Source organism: Cantharellus anzutake, assembly GCF_015039405.1.
Source record: "Cantharellus anzutake strain C23 chromosome Unknown EI90scaffold_32, whole genome shotgun sequence".
Taxonomy (NCBI): Eukaryota; Fungi; Basidiomycota; class Agaricomycetes; order Cantharellales; family Hydnaceae; genus Cantharellus; species Cantharellus anzutake.
The window spans coordinates 53,175-55,421 of NW_024066982.1; the positions used below are offsets into that span (position 1 = coordinate 53,175).

Genomic DNA, 2,247 nt, shown 5'->3' on the forward strand with positions numbered 1-2,247 from the left:
ACCCCCACCTCCGCTGGGCAATACACTCGCCTGCCCTGCAGAGCCCACCTTCGGGCCTATCCCTCCTTTCCGTTTCTGGGTTATTGCCTGCCTTTCCACTAACCCCGCAACCCGACTTGTCAGTAAAATTCAGTTGGCTAATGTTTAAACTCCGTTAGCTCTGCTCCATTCGGCTCCGCCAATTGCGGACCCATCTTCGCTGTAACCATATATATATATCCCACTTGTACATAGGTTACACCCCAGTAGAAAAATCAACTAGAGTTACCCCCCCTAGGTTCTAATTGCCAGTCAGTAAGTTAGGGCACGGACGTGTCACTAGGCACAGCGCTCTTGGCAGAAGTCGCTGAGGCCAAAGCCCTCCGCTACGGAGACATTCCTTCGTCTCGAATCTGGTCTCTGACAAAGAGGAGGGATGATGTCAGGTCCGAAGGTGAATATCAGAGCGGACAGAGGTAGGGTAGGAGAGGGTCTTGAGGGGTGAGGAGGAGGAGTGAGGAGGAGTGTTGTTTGGTCCAAAGGTGGGTGTGGACAGGGATAGGGTAGGACTCTGGAGGTGATGAAGTGGAGGGTCCAGGAGTCGGATTAGGATCGGGTATGTATGGATATGACAGGACTAATATATTGGTCAAAACCAATACATTTGTGAGATGTCTAAACATGTGACCAAAAACTGAGCCCCAACGTTTGTGTCTTATTGTATTGGAATTGGCCACACTCATTAGCCCTGTCCTGTGACCTGACCCAAACTCGAGTCCAGGTCTAGATTCATATCTCTTGTGACCAAATCCTGCATCTCCAACTCTAATGCCAGGTTTTGTGCACCTTGGAACCAGTAATGATTCCATGGCCCATCCAGGGTCATGTTAAAAATGTCGCATATCATTTTACCTTGTAAACTTGTCCACTAATTTAGGTTTAAATATCAATGGTAGAGCCTTAGCAAAAAGGGACCTAGGAAGTACTTACATGCTGAGAGTCATGCAAGTTATGGTATGCTGGATAGCCAGCATCCAAATCCTCATTGAGATTGTCCAGAAGATTGGCCTGGAATGACAGATATGAATGGTTGACATTGTCAGGAATTGAAGATGGGTGTCCAAGCTCAGGCTCTAGGCAACTTCCTGTTGGGTCACAGTCATTTGCTGATGGAGAATAGCCAAATGTCAGGGATCAACAATGACCCTGGACCCTATGCCAGCTGCGCATATGTGCATGGGAAGTATGCTGGCAATTCCTGTCTACTCTGCTTACCTAAGCCCTGGTGGCCCAGATCATCTCCGGCATTGTTCTGGAACATTCTATGATCATGTGATTCTATCAGCAATCTGTTTGGTTTCCCTATTGCCTGTCAGAAGATGGATGGATTTCTGTTGGAGTTGGGGTTGGAGGTTTTGGCAGACTTCTGTTGGAGCACACACCATGGATGTGTGGGCAGAAATATGTGGCATGTCCGGAAGTGCTGTGCCCTGAGCTTGACATCTGGGGGAGATCCCTTATTTATGAGCTGACACTCTGTCAGAGGATGACTCACAGGTCCCCATGGCCCACAACCCTAAAGCAGCCCTGTCCAGGGCACACTGCTGCTGTGGGTAAGAAGGTGAGAAGGAAGCTAACTTCTCACCTTCCCACAGTGGCCCAATATAATGAAAGCTTCCGGAGATATCCAGAAGTCACACATCAGCAAACTTGGTAGGGAGCTCTTGGAGCTCTCAGAGCTCTCAGAGCTCTGTGAGCAAATTGAGTCTTTTTGCTGTGCACCCTCTACACATTGGGTGGAGAAAATTAAATGTTTGAATGATTTTATTCTCCTAAGGATGCAGAAGTGCAAAGATAATATGTATATATATGTGTGTAAAATGGCCATTGTCATTGCTCTGAAAGCTCTATGAGCTCAGTGGGCTCATAGAGCTCATATACCTTTTGTGTTTACTAAAATCAGCACCTTATTTTTTTATTGCTATTTACAAAATTTGAGGAAAACTCTGAAATTCAAAAATTTGCACTTTATCTTTCATCTCATTTCTTGCTCAAAACTCAACCAATTCTGATGATTCTATGTGAATTGGAAAGCACCAAAGTGTGGCAATGTAACCATGCATGTTATGTAGGGTATAAATCAGTTTTAACAAAGTGTTCCAAATGAAGTAAATTGAAAATACCACCCAATAAAGCAAACAAAAAGCTGATGTATTCTTCAGATATCATCCAAGCCTTTGACACCAAATTTCCCATGGTCAAAAAGCC

At 45.4% G+C, this 2,247-nt stretch overlaps 1 protein-coding gene across 1 annotated transcript; it reads right to left on the bottom strand.

Annotated features, from left to right (window-relative positions):
* Nucleotides 1-421: 421 nt before the first annotated feature.
* On the bottom strand, nucleotides 422-1,300 carry EI90DRAFT_3125359 (uncharacterized protein; the record flags this gene model as incomplete). Its single annotated transcript, XM_039063821.1, has 4 exons — nucleotides 422-550; nucleotides 740-907; nucleotides 970-1,145; nucleotides 1,255-1,300. The coding sequence occupies 4 exons, from the start codon at nucleotides 1,298-1,300 to the stop codon at nucleotides 422-424; spliced, it is 519 nt and encodes a 172-aa protein (XP_038914627.1).
* Between the last annotated feature and the right edge of the window lie 947 nt (nucleotides 1,301-2,247).